At 37.0% G+C, this 21,400-nt stretch overlaps 4 protein-coding genes across 4 annotated transcripts; 3 read left to right on the top strand and 1 right to left on the bottom strand.

Moving 5' to 3' along the window:
- The first annotated feature begins 696 nt into the window (after positions 1 to 696).
- On the top strand, positions 697 to 3,377 carry LOC114527161 (major facilitator superfamily domain-containing protein 6-like). The gene is made up of 2 exons (XM_028548794.1): positions 697 to 2,353; positions 2,743 to 3,377. The coding sequence occupies exons 1-2, from the start codon at positions 937 to 939 to the stop codon at positions 3,357 to 3,359; spliced, it is 2,034 nt and encodes a 677-aa protein (XP_028404595.1). The 5' UTR covers positions 697 to 936; the 3' UTR covers positions 3,360 to 3,377.
- Positions 3,378 to 3,784: 407 nt separating this feature from the next.
- Positions 3,785 to 6,593, bottom strand: LOC114527162. Its single transcript, XM_028548795.1, has 2 exons — positions 6,292 to 6,593; positions 3,785 to 5,258 (listed from the first exon to the last, which is right to left on the bottom strand). The coding sequence occupies exons 1-2, from the start codon at positions 6,496 to 6,498 to the stop codon at positions 3,999 to 4,001; spliced, it is 1,467 nt and encodes a 488-aa protein (XP_028404596.1). The 5' UTR covers positions 6,499 to 6,593; the 3' UTR covers positions 3,785 to 3,998.
- A 1,943-nt stretch (positions 6,594 to 8,536) lies between these two features.
- LOC114527270 (phenylalanine ammonia-lyase 2-like) lies at positions 8,537 to 12,343 on the top strand. The gene is made up of 3 exons (XM_028548927.1): positions 8,537 to 8,664; positions 10,052 to 11,820; positions 12,068 to 12,343. The coding sequence occupies exons 1-3, from the start codon at positions 8,627 to 8,629 to the stop codon at positions 12,253 to 12,255; spliced, it is 1,995 nt and encodes a 664-aa protein (XP_028404728.1). The 5' UTR covers positions 8,537 to 8,626; the 3' UTR covers positions 12,256 to 12,343.
- A 2,080-nt stretch (positions 12,344 to 14,423) lies between these two features.
- LOC114527183 lies at positions 14,424 to 16,655 on the top strand. Its single transcript, XM_028548826.1, has 2 exons — positions 14,424 to 15,731; positions 16,159 to 16,655. Exons 1-2 carry the CDS (start codon positions 14,474 to 14,476, stop codon positions 16,374 to 16,376), a joined length of 1,476 nt encoding a protein of 491 aa, XP_028404627.1. The 5' UTR covers positions 14,424 to 14,473; the 3' UTR covers positions 16,377 to 16,655.
- Positions 16,656 to 21,400: the final 4,745 nt, after the last annotated feature.

Below are 21,400 nucleotides of genomic sequence, written 5' to 3'. Positions count from 1 at the left end.
TTAGCAGCTGTTTTGACCTAAGGGGCGGCGTTAAAATATGCCATCTTTTATTTTCATTTAATTTGTTTATTTTGCCTTTGAAATTACAAAAGAAACGATACACGGAAAAAAAATTCAGTACTGAAAAACAGGAATAAATTGTGAACGCGTGGTGACACGGATTATGTCTATATTGCGACAAACGACATTTGCCGTTATTGTCGTTAATATGTCAAGCTGGTTGTCAGGTTTATGCATAAAATGATAATGCTACGTGTCTGTCATGTGTCAGTAATAACCGATTTTTAATACTGTCTCGCATCGGCCTGAATGGACTTGGTCCACTGAACTATATAGTAATTCCTGGAGGACTTGATCACGACAATCATGACAAAATGAAAACTAGACTTATAAGGGCTTTGTTCCTCTCGATATTTAATGCACCGTTTAGCATACTTTGCGAACTAAAATCATTAATTTATAAAGCATTAAAATTGCTTTGAGACTTGTGAGAAAACAACCATCGTCATGCTCCCTTGTCAGTCTCGCTTCAGTCATTTGAACTCGTCATAATTTTCCATATGCAAATTTAAATCAATTTTCTTGTTCAAATTACCATGCAAACAATTAGTTTGAATATTCTGCAATGCAAATGCGTAGTCTAGAGTCTGACATGTACTTATGTTATTAGTTTTTGTCAAAATTCATAACGTGTAATTTCGTGCTATATTCAGCACTCTTATACCGAGTACAATACATGTGGTTAACCTGAAGAAGAATAGGACGAGAATTTGGGTTTGTTCACACACAGGAAGATTACGTTTTTACGAATAGTATGACTACGTTGCCGCAATAAATTAAACGACTGTCGCTTTGGCTGAAACACAAAATAGGATTAAAAAGAAAAGGAAGCTGTGTGAATACAGAACACCTTTGCTGTGAACTAACAAGGCCAGGATGAAGTTACCAAATTGGTTCCCGTCTAAAACTCCTTTATTATACAGCGCATTTTACTTTGTATTCTATGCTGGTTATATCTCGTTCTTGTTGTATGTTCCTGTCTATTTTAAATATCTTGGTTTGAGTGCTATTTATGTCGGTCTTCTGAACGGCATACGACCTCTGATGCAAACAATCGGGGCACCGTTGTGGGGGGTTATCGGTGACAGGTTTCGAATCAGAAAAATCATTTTTATCTTCGCGTTCGTTGTTATGACGGTAAAAACAATGATGTTCTTCCTATTTCGCCCCGAGGACACAATGTGTGTTGTAACTTACTACAATTCGTCGAAATATATAATCCGAAATGAAACGTACGTTGTCAAACATGATATCATTAAGCGATGGACCTCAAGTGAAATAAATCCAAACTTGGACATAGAGCTGACAAATTCGAAGGTTAAGCTTACCGATGCGAAGCTTGAAATTTGGAAACAAAAAGGGTTAAACACGTTCACAAATTCAAACACTTTCAATATTAACAACAAACACTTTACAGAAATGTCAAACAAGGTACAAAAAACACCACAAAACGAAAGAATATTGGCAGACTCCGGGCCTTTCATGGAGGATGAAAGAACAATTGTAAAGAACTATGATGATCACAGTGTACACTACAAACTAAACTACGACGATGACGAAACTACTCGTGTATTTTTCTCAATATTGCTACTAGTTATTTGCGGTGATGCATTTGATGCTGCAGTATTCACTCTTGCAGATACATCTTGTCTGGACACACTTGGCAGTGAAAACTACGGTTACTATCGCTTATGGGGTTCAGCAGGCTGGGGTATCATGACACCTATCATAGGATTTATCATCACCCATCTCAACCGCGATTATTGTGGCACAAATGTAGGCTCCTATTTTATTATTTTTTATTTCTACCTTGGATTAATGTACCTGGGGTTATTATTCGGATCTCATTTTGAGTTCAGTTATAATCATAATGATCATGTACACCAAACAGTCAAAAGTGCTCTTTTGAATTTCCATTATGGCATATTTTTGTTTGTAACATTCTATGCTGGAGTCTGTTATGGTTTCCTGCTTTATTTTGTCAACTGGTTTATTGATAGTCTCGGCGGGACAGCTATAATCATGGGTACAGCAACAGCGTGTAAAAGTGTCATGGATGTACTTGGTTTCTTCCTGGCAGGACAGATTATTGATGGTTTGGGCCATCTCAATACAGTCACAATCAGCTTAATCGCTTACATTGGAGCCTTTGTTTCTTACTCCTATCTTACAGAACCCTGGTTTGCAGTTCTTATAGAAGTCCTACATGCTGGTGCTTATGCACTAGTGTGGTCAGCATCAGTTTCGTATCTTAATAAGGCTGCACCAGCTGGATCTAGCGCTACTGTACAAGGTAAGGTGCAAATTAGCTCTACTTGAAACGAATTTACGACGAAATGGACCGAAAAACTTGCGAACAATTTCAGTTTGTCTATTAAATAAATATTGAGTATAACAGTCTCTAAATGGTAAAACTTAACTTTCTCAATTACCCTTCAAATTTTCGATGATAATTGACTCACAATATAAACCGCAAAAAAGTGGCAGTTCCCGATTTAAATTGATATAGAAATTCGCTGGTGCGACAAAAATCAATAGACATAGTCATAGAGGTGTCACGAACACTACGATCATATTTTGACAGTGATTTAATGGAATGCTCCTTTATCAAACGTATTTACTAGTTTTTTGTCCCACCCAAAGGTAATTTCTAGCATTTCTAATATGCGTCAATTTTTAAAGGAATCCTGCAAGGGGTGTATTGGGGACTGGGAACCGGTGGTGGCACCATCGTTGGTGGCTATGTTGTTCACGTGTTTGGTTTCAGATCAACGTTTCAAGGCTTTGCCGTCGTGACAGGAGTTGTACTTACAGTGTTCCTTACAACGCAACTTATATCAAAATATTCCGACCTCCCTCGCGATGCAGGAAATGATGAAATGGAGGATGGTGATACTGATGAAATGTTTTTAAGTCCTCAGAAATTCAACGAAGAAAATTCATTTGAGGACGTTGATGCTACGATTGCTGAAGAAAGTTGGGAAGTTCATTGGAAAACCCCGCCTGCGCCTGAGGCTGCACCCGAACCTGCAACTGAGGCTGCACTTGAGCCTGCACCTGAGGCTGCATTTGAGCCTGCACCTGGGCATGCAACTGAGCCTGCACCTGAGGATGCATCTTCACTTAAATCGGAAAGCCAGCCTAAAAAACTCAATTCTAATCAACCTGCAGAGACAGCCCAACCTGATTATTCAGCTGACCTAGCTGAGTCAACGGTTCCTATTGCAGATGGAAATGTTGAAGAGCAAGACCTATCAGAACGTATAAAGGACACAACGAAGTTAATTGTCGGTAATTAGAGTTCTAATTGATATCAATTTAAAAATATTATATTATTATGTAAGTTATTATGTCAACATGTAATTACACATTTACTTGTATTTAAGCCTTCTAAATACATTCAAGAAATTATTCTACATTAGGTTAGTATTTATTACTTTTGTCATTACAGCGTTATTTATATTCCAATGTATTACACACTTAATGTATGCTCCCGAGGAAAATGGTAACTTCGTCTCGGGAAACATTCAGACTCTTGGGAAAACAAAACTCACTATTTCCCGAGGGAGTGTACATTAAGTGTTTTGTTATATAGCCACTTCCCATAGGAAATGTAGTCCTGCAATATTTTTCTTGCCGCATGCACGATATATATGACCATACTTTTAATAATTAGTGTATTATTTAATTGATATGTTATACATAATAATATGTAACATTATATATTCATTAAATGCAACTTATCAAATACTGCAAACAGGATTTTTCAAAATTTGCTACTTTAATTTTACTTATTTATACATTCGCGTAATTGATGCATGATAGCCATCTAACTTCTAACTTCTTCAGGTACGAAATTGTCTTTAATGGAATATCAAAAAGACTGAATAAAACAATCGAGTTTTTTTGTGCCTTTCATGCATAATTGCCGCGACCTTTTACCTTCTTTTAACGTGAATGTAGGAGAACAAGAAAGTGGTCAATGCAGTCAAAAACGGAGCCAAAACAGACAGCAAGAATGCTCTAAACAATGGCATTTTATAACCAAATATGGTAATACCTTTACATGTTTCAATAAATTCCGCCATTATTCTGATAGCTTCATCATCTTGGAACAAATAAGCATTTTCTTGTTGTTCAAAACAATCCGAGTACAATATCGTTTGTCGAACAATGCTTAACTTTGTTTGTAAACGTAACATCAGTGTTAGCGGTATCATGTACATCACTATAGACTCCAGGATTTTCAAGATGGCCTCTATACCGACTTCAATCAAAATCTGTTTCCGACTTGCTTCCGTGTCTGTCTCCGTGATTTCCTCTTTCAGAGTCACATTTACAAGGATACCCTTTGAAATTGTATTTTTCGTTGCTGCTTTTTCGGTTAACAGTTTCTGCAAATATGGTTCGCTTGAGTTTATCGGTACCAATTTGATCTTCTTCACCAGTGGCTTGATTATGGATGGTGTGATTTTTATCCGTTTGTAATATCTTGGGGTGTCAGCTCTGAAATATGTGCGATTTTGAGTTACTTTTGTTTCAAGTTGTTCGGCGCAAGCAAAGACACCAAGAAAAGCGGTGATGAGAAGAAACAAGAAATGAAGCGCCAAATATGTCTGAAAATTACTCCCAACTGAAGAAATCAAAGAGTTGATTTTGACGAAATGTTGCTTCGCAGCGTGCATGCCCGAACCAGGAGTGTTCTTGTAATCCTTAGGCCAAATTGTGATACGTTCTCCATACCCTTTCACGACCCGTACAAGAACGTATGCTTCGAAAACAAAGACAAAAAATATTGGAGCTGTCACGAGGCGATCTACTGCAAGATAAACTGTATCCATAACTATCATCCATATATCTTCTGAGGCAAGTGAGTAACTCAGCTCGACTGGGCGCAAAATTACTGGAATGATGAAGATCAATACGATCACAGCCAGGCAAATTCGTTTTAGGTATCGCGATGTTTCTTTCCATAACGCTTGGTTTAAGGAGGAGTCTTGCAGGAAATTCTCCATATGACGGGAAACACAAAAGTAATAGAGACCCAGATGGTGCGATATCACCCAACGCGATTCCCATACCACCGCTTCGATTGCATTTACTGGAAACCATTTGAAGTATTGATGGGTCAAGGTCAAGTCGCCAAAACAGCCCAAAGAATAGGCGAAGTGAGCCCAGACTCCCAAAATCACACAAAACTGGTAAAAAGGTTAAAAGCTTGTTAAATAGGAGACAAGGGTGCAACCGATACTTAAGCTAGCTAATGATAGTGAAACTACAATAGATCAGGTTTGATTAATTGAAACTTTCGCTTTTGATTGCGCAACACCAAATAAATGTTCAAGGCCGATAATGCAAAATTTCCCACTTCAAAAACTGAGCTAAAACTAAAAAGAATCTACATCCGCCCTCTTTATGCTCATTAGAGACTATATATTGAATTGCAGCTTTCAATTTTGCAGCTTAATTGTATGGTGCTATTATTTTATCAAGTTAATAATTTATGTGAATTCCCATGCAAACTATATACTACAGTCTACAGTTGATTTTCTCAACCATTCTCGGGGTAATAGTAATAGCAATCTATTATTAATGCCAATGTCTCTCAAAGTACATTGTTTCATTTTGACTTATGAAAGGCGAGTACTATCTCGTGACTGAGTAATCTAGTAAATCTACGGCTTCTGTTATTTCGTCAATTGTTACGTTAGTCTATGTTAGCATTATCAGCGTTCTACGGTCGAAACGATTGCATTCCAAGAGCGTCTCTTGAGCAAAACGAGCCTTGGACAAACAACGGAAAACATTGCTACGCTTCCAAGAATTACTTCCTTGTTTTAAAAATGTTTCCTAGTGAAGTACTTCGTGGAGAAAGCACTAAGCGCGCAGGGGTGCTTGGGAAACGTCCACGTCTGCAACCACATTCTGTCGCAGAAATTTGATACACCCTCCCCAGCGAGTTCACATATGAATGACATGATCATTATTTACCTTATACCAAGGACTGATACATCCCTATTATATTGCTATGTTATTTATTTATATGAAGCCGGAAAGGTAAGAGCGTTTCTTTCGGATCTCACATTCTCACTGTGATGGATTGGAGCTAAAAGGAATTGATATCCGCCCTCGCGCGTCAGGTCTAAAACTGCTGGCGTAACATAATTGAAATATTGTATCGTGGCCGAAAAGGTTTCTTGTATATGTAGCCCGAGAAAAAAAATGTTTTACCTGCCAGACGTGATAAAAAGCTCTTTTTGTGGAATTCCATTCCTTAGGATACCATTGCCCCACCAGCAGCAAGTATCTCCTCAAGTAGCGAAGTTCATAACAATTGATAGAGAGATTTCGCTCGCCATCAAAACCTGCTTGGTGTATTTGCGGTCTGCCGTACTGCTCTAGCAGTACAAATTCATCTTCTTGCTTATTAGAAACCATATTGAATTGCAGCTTCAAATGTATCGATCCAACTGCTTTGTTTTCGTTTTGATCTGAGATATTTATTTTCGATTTTGTGGGAAATCCCAGAGTTTTAATGGTGACGTATTAATCGGAAGTCACAAGACTACAGCTGATTTTCTAAGTAATAAACATCGTGCTAAAGGTATCCAATTCTTGGTAGGAAAGTGTGTGAAATTCTTTTTAATTAAAGGCATAGCTTGGTGAATGAGAAAATATTGATGCATGAATATATTCAGGGATGGATGTGAGGACTGAGGAGCGTTCGCTCTTCAGTTCAACTTTTATGTAACCTTTGTACGACACTAGTGAAATACGACCACAGGAATAATTAGGACGGCGTGTTGAAACAATTTTGTAAAACCGGTTTCTTGTGGTATTACACAAACTTTTTGTGTTAGCCTCTTCCTCACAAGTTTTGCATGGCTCGTGAAAACTTGAAATACATTGGTTCTAATATTTATTGATCGGTCGTAATTATTTGTGACGTATTACAGGAAAAATCCGTTGAGCAAAAGCAAAAATTGCCTGCGTAAGTTGCGTTTGACTCCTTGGGTTTTTGTTAAAACTGGAGTGTATGCAACAGCATTTAAAAAAATTCAAGAAATCGATATACTAAAATGCCCTTCTAACCTTCTTGCTGTTACCTGTTGCCAGGAAGGAATGAATCAACCAATCAGGGAAGATCTTGGTTGCAAGGCCTCGATATCCCTCGATATTTAGCCTCGATTTCCGCTCCACGAGTCCAAGATTACGTAAAAGAGATTACGTAATCTTCACATCCCTTTTATCACAGATTAGCTATATACAGATATGAAACTGAAGCCAAATCGAGTCACACGGTTTTCTGCCCAATGTGCGCATGCTTTACTTGCTTGGCAAGTGTCATGTCGAAATTTAATGAGTAAAAATCGAATTTTTGACAAAAAAATCATGATTTAAACAAAACCTTTAGGGCCATGTCCCATTTGACTTAAAATTTTCAAAAAGATGGATAAAGTGGCTCTTCTGAGCTAAGAACTGGTTTCTGAAATTATTTGATGCTGGCAAAAACAGTAAAAAATATAGCTGAGGAGTGCAGGGCTTGCCGTATGGAAAGCCGTGCAATAGTTTAGCACTGGCTGAGCTATTTTTGAGTTTAGAAAACATGTAATACATGCTTTAGATACAATATATCTCCAGGAGGTAAGATGAAATGAATTAACAAATATCTATAGGAATAATAGAAATGTGAAAACGAAATGATGGGAGCTTAAAAAGGATTTTGTGTACTTGAAATGAACAACAACAACATGCCGAACATGGCATGTAAATTTGACGAGCAATTCAGCGTATTTAGCGATTTTAGGCGTTTGGCTATAAAAAAACAACTTCATCACCCTTGTCTTGGACTATTTTTGACACAAAGTTTACAAATTGCTGCTTATGCGCGATTATTATGACCATAGACGGGTCTTTTTAGCGGAATTCTGAAAACAAAAAATAAAGACATGGCCATATTATGTTTTGAGTTTCGGGGTTTAAAATTAGCAATCAAACACTCTATGCTTTGATATTATTTTAAAAAAACAGATTTAAAAGACGGTTAGCAACTTGAAAAATTCAGATAAATAATATTTACGTGTAGATATGGGACTTCATTGCAAAGAATTCAGCCAGAGTACATTGATTCCATAGTGCCAATGCAAATATAATTCGGCATCAATTGGACCAGCTTTTTTGATTTTCAAAAGTCAATTTTGAGCTATAGATATGCTCAATTGCCTTTCCACAATTAATGAAGGATACATATACCGATTCTCTTTAAGAATTTATTCCAGAATTAGCCATAGGTAGCGAGGGTTTTTTAAAAAAGCAATTTTTCGTCTTAAAATCGGCGTTTTACTCATTAAATTCCCTCATGACACTTGCCAAGCTCGCCGCCGGAAGTCATCACGCACTGGCTGCGCGTGGGACACAAAACAATCAGCAAAAACACAGAAGTTTCATATCTGTATATAGCTAATCTGTGCTTTTATCATAAATCTATGCTTTTTAATATCCCAGCTTGTACGTTGTACCTTTCTCGTGCCACTGGATCGTGTGATTGTGAAAGTTAGAATTGAATATGTTTCTCAAAAGCTACAGAGTATGGCATTGTGTCAGGTAGTAAAGAACACTAATTAATATTATTTAATATTATAAGACAGTTAATTATTTTGTCATGTTTTTATATGATTGTGTAAAATGGGTGCAATATTACACTGCTGTTGTGAATGTCTGAATGATGTTCAATGAAATAAATAAAATTCTTTCCTCTGAACCGAAAGGCGAGTTTTTAGGGGAGAATACAGCCAGACAGTGTAATTGTATATAATCATCCCTGTATGTTTAATAACGGTAGAGCTGTTAGCTGTATGCCATGTTCATGAATTGAGTGAGGTTTCGTCAGATAGACAGATATATACCTGATACTTTAGTTTGAAAGTTGCATTTTTTAAGACATGGGATTTTGGGTCTGGAATTTTTTTGGTATTTTTGACTTGATTTCCTTCATTTTGGGGACTATTGATGTATCCTCCCATCTAAACAGACAGTTTTTGGAAATACCATTAAATTAATTATAATAACTTGTAGGTACACCACGTAAGTATTAAATACTGCAAAGCTTTCGGTCCGTTAACCCGGACCTTCATCAGTGCAATTACTTGAATACACGTTTGCGCGTCACTTAAATATCATGTTAGTCGTGATTAGTTTGCTCGCGCTATTAATTAAACGGTTTCATTTAATTAAGTTCTAATGAAACCGTTTAATTAATAGCGCGAGCAAACTAATCACGACTAACATGATATTTAAGTGACGCGCAAACGTGTATTCAAGTAATTGCACTGATGAAGGTCCGGGTTAACGGACCGAAAGCTTTGCAGTATTTAATACTTACGTGGTGTACCTACAAGTTATTATAATTACTAAAGTCGCCATGCAATCATACAAGAAAATTATTACCATTAAATTAGTTTAATTTAAACAAGATAATACTTAAATTGCTAATATTTAGGTAATAATTTCTTGTCCAGAATCAACCCAACTCTTACCCAATCAAGGATAATATTTGTGGATTTTAGACAGTGGATATGAAATTATTACCACTCCAAGGCCTTTTACTTCGAGTTGGGATAGGGTGTGCAAATTTGGGAGAAGTTTGCTAGGGGGGACTGGAAGCTGACAAATACTTCCCACTAGGCTAATAGACAAGAATGACTTTTTGTAATGGTTTCTTTGTTACGTGGTAAAGCACTTGGTGCAGTGAGCATTATCATAGTAACATTCGCCACATGAATATATGTCCTGACAAATCATAGATTTTTAAAGGTTATTATATTTAACCAACATTTGTTAATTTACCCCAAATTAAGGTGGTCAGTCTCATAAATAGTCATAAATATAGTCTGTCCTTTGAAAGCAAACAATTTGCACCCATAGCAATAATTTAAAGTTTAAAGTATAGAAATTGCAGGTAAATAATTGCCACTTTTATCTTACCTTTTAGGAATGTCTTAAGATACACACATGTACAATCCATGGTTAGAAATGACAGCATATCTCCACATGCAAATCAAGTTGTGAAGTTACTTGAGGACTACAAGTATGGGTCAAGCCACATATGCCTTAATGGGAATGACTTAACTATCAGTGATATTCATAGCTTCTTTACTCACAAGTTTCGTTCAGTTAGCCTGACCAATAAAGCATGGAAAGCAATCAAGAACAGTTATGAATACCTTGATTATAAACTATCCAAGGGCGTATGTGTCTACGGTATAAACACAGGTTTTGGTGGAAGTGCTAATGTAAGATATGAAAAAGATGCTGCTGTAAATGCCACCTTAATCACTCATTTGAATGCTGGCTTTGGGCAAGAGTTACCTTTACCTTTAGTTAAAGCTACAATGATAACCCGAGCTAACAGTATTGCGCTTGGTTATTCTGGTGTCCACAGTAATGTTGTTGAATTGCTTCTTGAACTTCTCAATAATGACATCATACCGTATGTTCCAAAAAGAGGATCAATAAGTGCCAGTGGTGATCTTATGCCTACATCTTATATTGCTGCTTGTCTGGAAGGTAGACCTAATTGTAAGGTGAATGCCAAAGGTGTTGACACTATTGCGCCTGTGGCTCTTAAAGAAGCAGGACTTTCACCTGTTGTACTTACAGGCAAGGATGCTTTAGGTGTTGTCAATGCTTCCTCATTTTCAGCTGTGCTTGCTGCTGAAATTTTATTCAAAGGCAATGTAGCTATTTTGTTAACTCAAGCAGTTGTGGCTATGTGCGTGGAAGCACTACAAGGTCGTCTGGAATCATTTCATCCTTTGATACATCAGAAATGTCTTCCTCATGTTGGACAACAGGAGGTTGCTAGTAATATCTTGAAGTTTCTGAATGGTACGAAAATGGCAATCTCCCAGCCTGAAATTGAAAGAGGCTCGCTTGAAGGTGAACTGCGTCAAGATCGTTATGGACTGCGGACATCCCCGCAATGGTTAGGACCTGTTTTGGAAACAGCAATGGAGTCTATGAGAAGAGTTATCATTGAACTAAATAGTTCTAATGACAATCCTATTATTGATTGTGAAGATGACCAAATTTTGCATTGTGGTAATTTCCAAGGTTCTTCTTCTGCTGTCGCAATGGATCAATTTCGACAAAGCTTGCAACTTTGTGGTAAACTTCTTTTTGGTTTGATGTCGGAAATAATGGACTGCAATATGAACAATGGACTGACTCCTAACTTGTGTGGTGGTAATCCAAATGTTGATATGGGTTTCAAGGGAACTGAAATTGCTATGGCAGCCTATACATCAGAGTTAGACTTTCTAAACAGTCCAGTTTCTAACCACGTTTTAAATGCAGAGATCAGAAACCAGACTGTCAATTCACTTGCTTTGATTTCAGCCCGCATGTCTGAGGATGCTCTTGAAATCTTTCAAATGCAACTGACCAATATCTTGCGATCTCTGGTGCAAGCTGTGGAACTACGTTGGCTCAAGGCTGAAGTGGAATCAATCATCTCCGACTTACTACCAGCTGATAGCACATGCGTGAATCAAGCTGTGTTGTTCAAGTTAGTTCCATGGTATCAGTTTTTCAGCTGCCCGCAAGATGCCATCAATCAAGTTACCAACAGCGTTCCTGGTATTAATGTTGCTCAGTTAAAGAATGGTTTTCTTCAGAGAATAGAGAGAGAAATGGATACCTTGAGGGACGGTTTGAAGTCGGGAGTACTGGTACAGCAGATTTCCCAGAATATGGGACAAGGTAAAGAATAGACATGGATACAAGCAAAAATAATATTTTTTGTACAATAAATAGCTTTCATTAGTACTGGCTTCGATTTATTTGCACTGAAAAAAGTAAAATCGCATCCCCATCATAAAATATAAAATATGTTAAAATAAACTTGCTGTACGTGCTATAACGTACACGCTAAGTTTTCATTTAAGCTCTTTGGTCATTTCACTCGCTATGCTTCTATTAATTGCTTTCTGATTCAATTTTTTTGTAGGTACCCGGCTCCTGTATGTATTTGTGCGAGAAACACTTGATATACGTTTCGATGATGGGGAAGAAACTTTGGACACAAGCTTGGAGACTATATATGAAGCTATGCGAGATGGTCGACTGGATGACGTAATACTAACACTAGCTTATCTTACCAAAGACTGTTCTATTGAACAGGAGAGTATACTATAAACCTATATGTATTTATTTATTTTTTATAATTTTATTTGTATGACCGTATTTATATCCGTATTGTTATTGTATATCGTAAAAAGATTAAGAGAATAAATTGTTTCCTTTTTACTCAATTGTTTTTCAATGATCATTGTTTGGTGTTAATTCGCTTTTAATTTGCCATTCCTGGATCTAAATTCGATATCCTCGCCACAAACAACGTCTCTTGAAACAGTAGTCAGAAATCTGGGGTTCTGTTAAACCCTAGTTAACTCAGAAATACGTACACGCCTCGAATTGGCCAATTCTGTCCTTAACTACGGTTAAAAGTTAAATAGCCTTTTATACAACTGGCCCCTGAAAATTCTGAGCAGTGTAGATGGGGATGTCGACCCTTTTTCTTATGGAAAGTTGAATAGTGAGGGAATTGAATCAGAATCGTGTATTTCGAGTGAACGATTGAATTACTCACCAGACGATTTAAAATAGGTAACTGTGGTATACGGAAAAACGCGATGGTAACTTATACAGGGTGTATTAAAAAAAAAAGGTAATCCAACTTCAACACGCGCTATTGTACGTGAACTACTCTGTCTATGAACGAATTTTTTTCACATTCGGAAAGATCAGGCTTTTAACTATCGGATGACATGCTTTTTATACCAAATGGTGAAAAAATGAGCACATACGAGGCTGATAAAAAATGTTAGTCCCAATCGCATATTTTCACCTTTTTTTATACACCCTGTATAGCAGAAATTTCGACTTGCTTGGAATAGTTAATATCTGTGGCAATTAATTACCGCCTTGCTCTTGCATGGCCTTGCTGATCATGTTACAGCTATGCTGGTATATAGTGTGTATGTATATATAGTGTGTATGTATATATAGTGTCTATGTATACAGTATGTATATATATTATACAGGGTGTATCAAAAAAAATGTCCCAAATGTAAAATTTCAGTTTTGCAGGATATTTTGCAGAATTTGGCAAATTTTTGTGTTCCTAGAGATAGTTAAGACTTATCTGGTATACCTAGGCCAAGTTTGGTTTTTCATTAACAAAATTATGTTACCGGGGGGGGGGTGGTTCCTTTCCACTGATGTTGAGAGGGCTTGCGCGCGAAAATGTGAAGCTGAAATTGAGATATTATTTAGCTGTCTAAAAGTAGAAAAGCTTTTTAATATACTGTCAAAGTTTCAGGAAAAATAATGCAAACTGGGAGCAACGCGCGACCCCTAAAAGTGACAAATATTTCATTGCGCGCAGTGGATTAAATGCATGGTTGATTTTAGCGTGGCCGATCTCATGCACGGCTGGGCAAATGAATAAATTATAGCGAGAAACTGAACAAGAAGACGAAGCAATTTAATAGATTCTTATTCTTGATGTTAATCCTCAACATTTCCACCATTTCTTTCTAAGCAAACTGCGGCTCGTCTGAGCATGGTAAACACTGAACGGCGAAACACATTTGTCTGTCCTGCCTCAAATTATCCATTTCGTTCGAAATTCTTTCTTGCAAATCGCCTACGCTCTACGCTACCACCGGCAAATCCGAGTAGGCGAATGGACAGACAAATGGTTCACTGTTCAGTGTTTAGTATGCTCAGACAAGCAGCAGTTTGCTTAGAATGAAATGGTGGACATGCTGAGGATTAACATCACGAATAAATCGCTTTATTTTTGTGTTCAGTTTCTCGCTTTAATTTATTCATTTGCCCAGCCTTACATGAGGTCGGTCACGCTAAAATCAACCATGCATTTAATCCACTGCGCGCAATGAAATATTTGTCACCTTTACGGGTCGCGCGTTGCTCCCAGTATGCATTATTTTTCCTGAAACTTTGACAGTTAATTAAAAAGCTTTCCTACTTTTAGACAGCTAAATAATATCTCAATTTCAGCTTCATATTTTCGCGCGCAAGCCCTCTCAATATCAGTGGAAAGGAACCAGCCCCCCGGTAACATAATTTTGTTAATGAGAAACCAAACTTGGCCTAGGTATACCAGATAAGTCTTATCTATCTCTAGGAACACAAAAATTTACCAAATTCTGCAAAATATCCTGAAAAACGGAAATTTTACATTTGGGACATTTTTTTTGATACACCCTGTAGTGTGTATTATATAATTTATGCTAATATATGTAATGTATATTCGAACCCTCGTAACATGAAAATATAACCGCTGGTATGGTCTAGAGAAAGACAACACAAAGTTAGTAAATAAGCGATGGTTTCCTTCTCGTATCAAGGTTTAGCTATCCGATGGACTTTCTTCTTTATGATGTCAAGTGCGATCGTTTATGAAGAATACACTACATTGTATTTCAACCAACTTGGTCTCAGCACATCAGCAGTAGGATTAGCGTTGCTGTTTGCGATTCCATTTCTGCCTCTAGTTCCTGTCCTTGGCCTATTGGGTGATAAATATCGGGCAAGAAAACTAATTTTCATAATATCGATTGTGGTTTTTATCATTCTCACTCTCGCCCCTCTTCTCCCGCTGTTTGTTAATTTTAATTTATGCGTTGGTAAACAAAGTCGTACTTTGAGTTTAAATCAAACCAGCGCACCAGAGCAAAGCTTTTATTCTGAAAATGATTCTAACCAATTTCAAAAACGATTCGCATTCGCTTCTAATAAATCCTTATCCCCCGTAGTAGGTATAAAATCCCGTCGACAGAGCAAACGCAAAGACAAGAATCCTGGCGTACATTCAGCATCGGAGAAGGCTTACTCGGCTACCTTCAGTGTTCTCTTTGTTTACGTCGCTATTGTGAAAACGTGCTTTGTTGTTGTAGAAAGAGTTCTTGGGTCGCTTTTGAACGTTGCAACTGTAACGTATTTAAAAAAGGAACGTGCAAACTACGGCTCGTTTTACTTCTGGGCCCAAATAGGAGCCGGTATATCTCTGCTAGTGGCTGGACTTTTAGCTTCTAAGCTTAAGTACGTTGTATGTCAACATGTTGAAGATGGCTATTTCGTCGTATTTTATCTGACAGCCCTTGCCACGACTTTAAGCTTTTTCGCTATGCCTTGGATTAAGTTTGAATACTTGGAAAAGAGAGTAATTGATTGGGATGAAGTGAAGAATATTTTAAAACAAGGACATTATCAGCTCATGTTGGTGCTTGGTTTTTATTTTGGGTGTTGCTTTGCATACCAGCATCACTGGGAGTACTATTACATTGCAGAACTTAATGGAGGTCCCACGGTCATGGGTATTGGTGGCATAATACGTCGACCTTTTGTTGCAATTTGGTTCATGCTTTCAGGGCAATTGATAAAGAGAGTTGGTGAGCTTCAGACAATGGCATTCACTGTGTTCATCTACGGAGCAGCCATGTTATCTTTATCGTTGATTACGATACCATGGCTTGTTTTAGTTGTCGACGTTTTTCAGTCGGCTGGATTCGCCTTTTCGTACTCAGCGCTAACCGTCCACTTTTCCAAAGCTGCATCTAAGAGTTCAGCTGGGGTGATACAAGGTAAGGAAGGAAACTGCAGTTCATATCCACATTGAACCATAGTGAAATGAAATAATCTTGCATGTGTTCAAGTAAATTAGCTTGTAGCATAGACAATCCAAAACTAGGAATGTGTTCTGGATTGTCTATGCTTGTAGGTACACCAGATTAATCAAAACCCGTTAAGACTAGTTTCCACTCGGGAAAAATCTCCTTTGGATCGGAACAGACAGGAAAATTTCCTTTGTCGGTGAGTTCTCAGGCGGCGTTTATACAAAGGAAACTTTCCTGTCCTGTCCGATCCAAAGGAGAATTTTCCTGAGGTGATGAAGGCCGAAAGCTTTGCAGTGTTAAATACTTACGTGGTGTACCTACAAGCTAATTTACTTATAATTTGATAACACTAATCACCGATTTAAATAGTTCAACCTTGATATATATTCTTTAGGACTATCAGACATGGTTTTCGCATTTGGAAACGAATTTGGTGCTGGAGGTATTGGGATATTTTTCAGTGCTGTTGGTCCAAAAGCCACTCTACTGGGTTATGCCATCGTCTCTGCTGTCATTCTAGGAATTTATTTGGTATATTTGCAATGCAAAAAGGACCAGCTTGATTATTATGAACGCATTCAAGATAGTGATAGTGAGAATGAAAATGGCTGATGATGTATACGCAGAAAACTTAACTTGCCAAACAACATGTTTAACTGAGTAACGTTTATTGAAAAGCATTGACAGCATCGCCATAAATGCTCTACATATACAATTTCATATTTAGTATATTTTTAACAGAAAACTTTATATCTTGCGCGGGAATTGTCGAAAGGAAGTGCGTCGTCCTTGCTCAGCTGATGTGAAATATTAAATATTGGTATCGTAAACAATTTGGATTCGCAAATAAATCTCTATTCTACAATGAATACTATATTTTAAGTTAAATTTCCAGTGCGACTTTATACGGTTTGGACATATTTGAATGACGTACTTTTTTATTCCATCAGCGCACGGAATATAAAAACAGCCAAACAAGGAAATTACAGTTTTGTAGTGGTAATAGGAAATTGCAAAAGGCTCTGTGGCACTTTTGGTTTTTTGATCTTTTAAAACTTTTGTAAAACTTCGCAAATACCTAAGTGTTTAAGATTTTTAACATTTTTAATATGCATTCTTTTCAAAATTTCTTTGTTTCTCTCTGCTTTCCTTGCTATCCTTCTACGAGCCCAGAATACAATACCAGAATATATACTGCTCATGAATAAAGTAATACTGAAGATTATCCAATCAGAAGAATTGTTGGACTGCGAAATCGGGTGTGTTTAGCCAATAGCATAGCTTTATTTTCCAACACGAGGAGCCGGGAAAATGAAATATTTCTTGTAGTCTTCAAAAGTTGAGGCGTTATTTTGGCCCTAAACTTCGAAGCATAAAGATGAGTTATATTTACGGCTGAAAATTTCGACTAACATTTCTACTGAGACAAATGTCCTTGACTAAGATCCTGTTCTCGTTTGCAGAAGAAAATTTTAGTATCTTTGCTGCTCTGTCGTTGGTGTAAGAACAGGTAATATCCCTTTACGATTATCTGCTTGCTCAATCGAGGGATCTTGAGTGAGATCCTGGTTGAATATAATTGCCCTGAAAGACACGTGTTTGACTCGTTGCTTAAAACACTAACGTTGTTTTTTATTCATAGCTCGCAGAGCTTTGACGACTCGAAGTCAAGTTTGACGATCAAGCTCGTGAACAAGAGACGGATAAATTGTGGCCGAAACTGCTCAAGATAACTCGCCTTTCAAGAGAGAGCACGACTAGCTATTTCTCGGAGCTTTTTGGTGAAATGACAAAGGTATAAACGTTAAATCGTATGCGAATTAATCATGCGGGGTTTAGATCAAGCAATCAGCTGCACTCTAGCAGCTAACCATCTCGCGCTTCAATTTCAAGTCCCTTTGCATCGAGTTCTAAAGATCTTAAAAACTAACGTTCGCTTCCATCCTTTTCAGGTAGAGTTTTAGAGCTAAAGCTAAACTAAAGACGAAATGTACTGTACCAATACGGCACCTGAGAAAATTACGGTTGACTGAATTGCCTAAGAACTGAATTCTACTCGCGTTTAAGGAGACAGCAAGTCCAAAGCTGCTCTTTCTCAACTTGCTGCTGAAATGAACAGGTAAACTATAAGTGTATATCTATTTTGTGTCTCGTAGATTCACAAGAGGATGAGAAATTAAAACGCTTGATCAGGCTTCGTGCTTTGTGTCCTCTTTCACCTGATTCGATCGTGCACTTAAACGAAAGTTTTTCTCTAATATTTTGAGCTCGTTCTATTGAAGCGAACTTCTTTGAATCGCCGTCTATAACAAGCATTACCTTTGTTTTATTTCAGGTGGAGATTTAGCGAGTTAAAACCATATGAAACGAAGATAAACCTGTTCATAATAAAATGTAAGTGTCAAGCGATTGAATATTTTTGATAGAGCGAACAATGGGGAGCTTAAGCTGATTTAGGACAGGAACCATGACGGCTGAATATACAATATTAGAAAATTCATAATAGGCGAGAGTAGAAATAATTGAAATCCTACAGGCATTTTATTGACGTCGTTTATAGTCCAAACACAACAACAAAGTGATGTAATGATTTTATTTACAAAGTCTGCTTTAAGAATAAAGAAAGTAATGATCGAGTAATAGTAAAGTATACAACGTTTTCTAACGTATTCCAAAAGTTAACAAAATTACTGTATTAATGCGATTAATTGTTCTCATCGTCACGCTGGGCTCCCCAAATTATACGGTCCCAAGTTAGAGAAAAATTCAGCTTCCTGCATGCATAATGCGTTATATTGAACGGAAAAATTATACAAAACTTAAACTCTTCTACTATATGCTTATTTTTTATCCTAAATCTTATTTCAGGTTGATAATAAATCACGGCTGGGTTGAACTATAACCAACACGGCAAAACGACGCCAAATTTTAAAGACCCAAACGACGCCAAAACGACGCCAAAACGACGCCAAAACGATACAACGTCGAACAGCAGCGTATATCAGCGATGTTCCCCCCCAACATCGTTAAAGGTTAGAGTAGCCTGGTGGTCAAAAAATGTGCATGCTAGGGTTAAAATGTTATTTCGCACGAAAAATGTTCTACGAACAATCCTTCTGCAAAGCAGAAGTTTATTGTTCGTCTTAAGGGGCGCGATGTTCTTTAAACTATAACGCTTGTCAGTTACCTAGGTCCTGGCCACCAGGAACATAGCTAATGCATGATGCATGTGTAAATAAATTTGCATGGGAGTAAATTTTTGAAAAATTCGGTTATAGGATCCGGTTTTGCGCTTAAGGGCTGCTCGCTGCGCTTAGGGCTACGCGCTAAGGTTTAGGTTGATAAGTTGCATGTTCAAACTAGGGCCGGTTACATATGTCGAAAACATGAATTTTCATACACGAAATGGTTTAAAAAGCCATGCACACGAGCATAAATCACCGCCTCAAATGGCAAACATAATCCCATAGGTTCTTACTCTGTTCCATCTCTCGGAACTGTTATTCTTAAGAAATTTGCGGCTCCGAATGTAGGTTGTAATAATATAAAACAAACACTGTTTTGTACATATACACATGCACACTATAGCCTCATATGGCAAACATAATCCCATAGGTTCTTACTCTGTTCCATCTCTCGGAACTGTTATTCTTAAGAAATTTGCGGCTCCGAATGTAGGTTGTAATCAATATTAAACAAACACTGTTTTGTACATATACACACACTATAGCCTCACATGGCAAACATAATCCCGTAGGTTCTTTCTTGTTCCCATTTCTCCCTCTCTCTTGTCTTGTCCTGTTGAAATAGTCTTTACCAGGCCACATGCGGCTTTCGGAAATATATATAGATTGTATAAAATTATGAATTGTAAATATACTATTATCTTGCATGGTTTACTATATTTTGTAATAATGGAATAATTTAATACTAATGTATATATAGCTGATTACATAATAATTTGAAACACATGAGCAAAACACTAATACAAATTAAATCATGAAAACCATACGGCCTTTATAATGGCAAACATAATCCAATAGGCTTCTAGGTTCTATTTCTCTTGTCTCTTCTTACATACACTACCTTACTACAAATCATAAATACATCAACCTATATATAACAATATGATTAACGCACACTTCATAAAAAACGTATATACATGAAAAATAAAACATGCTCTCAATGAATTTAAATTTACTTGGGAAATAGGGGAAGGCTGTGCATGGGGGTTGTCATGTTATCTCGTAGCGATATATACATTATTCATACATTAATTAAAAACAAATCAAGAGACGAACATGGGCAGTGGCATTGCAATTTTATTATTTTTCTAAGGTCTCTGTGAGACTTCCAATCATTTAGCATCGTCGATCAGTGCTTATGAAAAGAAAGGCGCCACTTTTCGTCTGTACTGTTTGACTTTGCTGATTGGTTCGAAGTGTTAGCAGGTATCTTGGGATATCTAATAACCTTGCAGTGTTTTTTTTCATTGCTGTTTCTGTAAGGACAGCTTGCTTTAGCTTTATGCCTTGGCTCTGAAAAAGTTAAGTAAATTTTTCACAAAAAAAAATTGTGCTCGATGCTCTTCTGTAAGGGCATTTGCTTTGGCTATACGCCTTTGCTTTGGAAGTGCTAAGTCCATTTTCCACAGAAAAAAAGTAGCAACTCGGTGCCATTTCTAAAAGGGGGAGCTTGCTTAGGCTATACGCCTTTGCTCTGAAAGTGTCCAGTCAAATTTTTCACAGGAAAAAATTTTTACTTTGTGCTGTTTCTGTAAGGGCAGCTTGCTTTCGGCTTTAATTAAAATCTATGCACCGAAGTTGTAAATTTCATGAACTAACAATTATTAAAAAAACTCTTAGGAACACTGCCTATGATTTGTCAGCGGAATAATTTTAGTTTATGAACGAATAGGGCTTTCAAAATTCACCCAGATATCGATACAATAGAACAAAATCTACACGAGCATGTGCCCCCTTACGTATACATGCATGCCTGCAAATAGAATATGAATTGAATAAAATACATATATAAATGAAAAGAATAGAGAAGAGTGTACTCTACACTTGCATACATATAGAACAGAATGAATGACCATTTTCATACAGTACATGCATTCAAATACAAGACAAATACAAGACAATAGAATAACATATATATACAACACTGCTGCAATATAAATGCATTCAAATAGATCTAATAATAAAATACACACACATGCAAGCTACATATTATAAAAAACCAAGCATTATGTAAGACGTAGACATATTCTGAATTTATTTGTATTACTGTAAGAGAACAAACCCGTTCTGTAGCACATGAACGATAAAGTAGTAATAAAAGTAGGAGAAAAATTAACCGTTTCCCTGTCTCTTGATTTCAATAGCTAAAAACAAACAAGCTTTGTAACACATGATTGAACGATAAAGTTGTAATAAAAGGAGAAAAATTATTTGTTTCCTTGTGTCTTGATTTCAATAGCTATAAAAACAAACACACTGTGTAAAACATGAAAAATACACGCTTTGTAATACATTATGTTAATAAAATACTAAAAAACCTGTGTATCGTATTTATTTCCGGCGTTCGGTGAGGGTTTTCCTCCAGGATCTCTGGTTTCCCTCGTAATCAAA

The sequence above is a fragment of the Dendronephthya gigantea genome, unplaced genomic scaffold (genome assembly GCF_004324835.1).
Source record: "Dendronephthya gigantea isolate DGI-Jeju-01 unplaced genomic scaffold, DenGig_1.0 000043F, whole genome shotgun sequence".
In the NCBI taxonomy this organism is placed as follows: domain Eukaryota; kingdom Metazoa; phylum Cnidaria; class Anthozoa; order Malacalcyonacea; family Nephtheidae; genus Dendronephthya; species Dendronephthya gigantea.
The sequence above is the reverse complement of the archived record's forward strand: the minus strand, read 5'-3'. Positions and strand labels throughout refer to the sequence as shown.

Coding starts and splice junctions, on each gene's coding strand:
- LOC114527161 (XM_028548794.1), top strand. CDS start 937: ATGAAGTTACCAAATTGGTTCCCGTCTAAAACTCCTTTATTATACAGC. Junction 2,354..2,742: donor ATCTAGCGCTACTGTACAAG/GTAAGGTGCAAA, acceptor CAATTTTTAAAG/GAATCCTGCAAGGGGTGTAT.
- LOC114527162 (XM_028548795.1), bottom strand. CDS start 6,498: ATGGTTTCTAATAAGCAAGAAGATGAATTTGTACTGCTAGAGCAGTAC. Junction 5,259..6,291: donor CTTTTTATCACGTCTGGCAG/GTAAAACATTTT, acceptor CCTTTTTACCAG/TTTTGTGTGATTTTGGGAGT.
- LOC114527270 (XM_028548927.1), top strand. CDS start 8,627: ATGTTTCTCAAAAGCTACAGAGTATGGCATTGTGTCAG. Junction 8,665..10,051: donor AGAGTATGGCATTGTGTCAG/GTAGTAAAGAAC, acceptor CTTACCTTTTAG/GAATGTCTTAAGATACACAC. Junction 11,821..12,067: donor TTCCCAGAATATGGGACAAG/GTAAAGAATAGA, acceptor ATTTTTTTGTAG/GTACCCGGCTCCTGTATGTA.
- LOC114527183 (XM_028548826.1), top strand. CDS start 14,474: ATGGTTTCCTTCTCGTATCAAGGTTTAGCTATCCGATGGACTTTCTTC. Junction 15,732..16,158: donor TTCAGCTGGGGTGATACAAG/GTAAGGAAGGAA, acceptor TATATTCTTTAG/GACTATCAGACATGGTTTTC.